We start from the raw sequence: 1,596 nt of genomic DNA on the forward strand, positions 1-1,596 counted from the left end.
AGCGTGCGTCGGCGTGTGTGGGCGAACGTGTATGTGGACATTTCATTAGTTTCCTTCAGTGCGTTTGATATCATGATCCACTTATAATTCCCTTGTCATCATGTCCTCAGGTGTGAACGGTCAAGTCGACTACACCATCATTCCTGGCAACACGTCGCCAGAAAGTGATGGTTATGGAATCTTCAGTATCAATTTACCGCATCAAGGACTTATCACAGTTAATAAGTCCCTAGACTATGAAAGAACCTCTTTCTACTACATTACTATTAAAGCCATGGTAAGCTTTGTAGACCCACCGCACTGATATTTCCTTTATATATTGCCACGTTCTGCATCTCTGCAAGCAAGCAAGCAAGCATCTCTGTTACGATGTGGGCGGATAAAATGCTCCCCAGCAGTGGTTCCCAAACGTTCTTCTGGGTCGCCACTCGCAACTCGTGTCGTCTTTCCAGCGACAACGTTTTCTTTAAGAGCCATCACGCACCCACTTTTACAGTAGAACGTATCATCATATGTTCCACGAACTAGTGTTGTTTAGCTAAAGCAAGAACGTAACTGACATACCCAAATGATAATCGTAGGAGTCACTCACAGAAGGAAAGCAACAAAAATCAGTTACTAGAATCTTGCAGTATGCCCGGTCCTGGATCCGCGAGGTGCCAATGTACCCAGTTGGGGAACTACTGGTTGTCAAAATTTATAAGTGTGTTTAAATGTAATGTGACAATGAAAGACATATAATTGCCTGTATTGTGTTCAACATATTCTTGAGGTAATAAGGTCGCTGAACTAGTCTATAGAGATTTTGAAGTTTGAAATACTTTAACAAATGATTAGTTTTATTACGCACTTTGCAGGAGCTAAATTGGTTTAGTCTTTACACAGTTACCTACTTTACAGGATCGAGCTCAGCCTACAGATACTCGCCTCAGTGCCACCACAACCCTAACAGTGACGGTGGCAGATAGCAATGATCAGGACCCAGTATTTGAGTACGAGTCTTGCCCTCGAGTTGGAAGCTTCTGCGCAAATCCAGAGTATCGAGCATCAGTCACCTCAGGAGAAGTGTCGGGAGTGTTAGAAATAAAACCTGAAAGAATAAAGGCTATGGATCTTGATTCTTTGTCTGCATCTATCAGGTATTACAGAATCCTGTTTCTGGTCATTTCAATAGCACTTATGTTTGCATGAATGAGGATTTTGTTTTAAATAAATAGAAGGGAGAACCTTTCCTCCTTTTAGTAGACTGAAGAAGGAATCCTTCCTTACAGTCAAGGAATCGTTCCTTGTGTCTGCCTCCGGTACCAAAGACTACTTAGATTGGTGATAGAAGGCAAGAAGCTGGGTCTATGCCTGAATGCATATGCATTTATGGTAAACAAATAAGATGAATTTCATCCATAACACAGGTACTCATTTATGTCTGGACGACCCGGGAACTACGATCAGTTCTTCACAATCGACCCAAGAACTGGAGCCGTCACGCACACTGCCGCCGTGGACAGGGCAGCTGCCAGGAAGTTTGAAATTGTTGTAAAGGTTAGATTTCGTTGTAACTTTGATGTATGGACTCTACAAGTTTAGTAACGCATACGG

The 1,596-nt window shown here is 42.5% G+C and overlaps 1 protein-coding gene across 2 annotated transcripts in view; it reads left to right on the forward strand.

Moving 5' to 3' along the window:
- Positions 1-1,596, forward strand: part of LOC119593025 (cadherin-99C-like) — a 76,147-nt gene that overhangs the window by 55,808 nt on the left and 18,743 nt on the right. For both annotated transcript variants that reach the window (XM_037941921.1, XM_037941922.1), the window contains exons 7-9: positions 111-277; positions 901-1,139; positions 1,410-1,539. In XM_037941921.1, the coding sequence (XP_037797849.1) occupies positions 111-277; positions 901-1,139; positions 1,410-1,539 (536 nt within the window). The remainder of the gene's footprint in view (positions 1-110; positions 278-900; positions 1,140-1,409; positions 1,540-1,596) is intronic.

Source organism: Penaeus monodon, chromosome 31 (assembly GCF_015228065.2).
Source record: "Penaeus monodon isolate SGIC_2016 chromosome 31, NSTDA_Pmon_1, whole genome shotgun sequence".
Taxonomy (NCBI): domain Eukaryota; kingdom Metazoa; phylum Arthropoda; class Malacostraca; order Decapoda; family Penaeidae; genus Penaeus; species Penaeus monodon.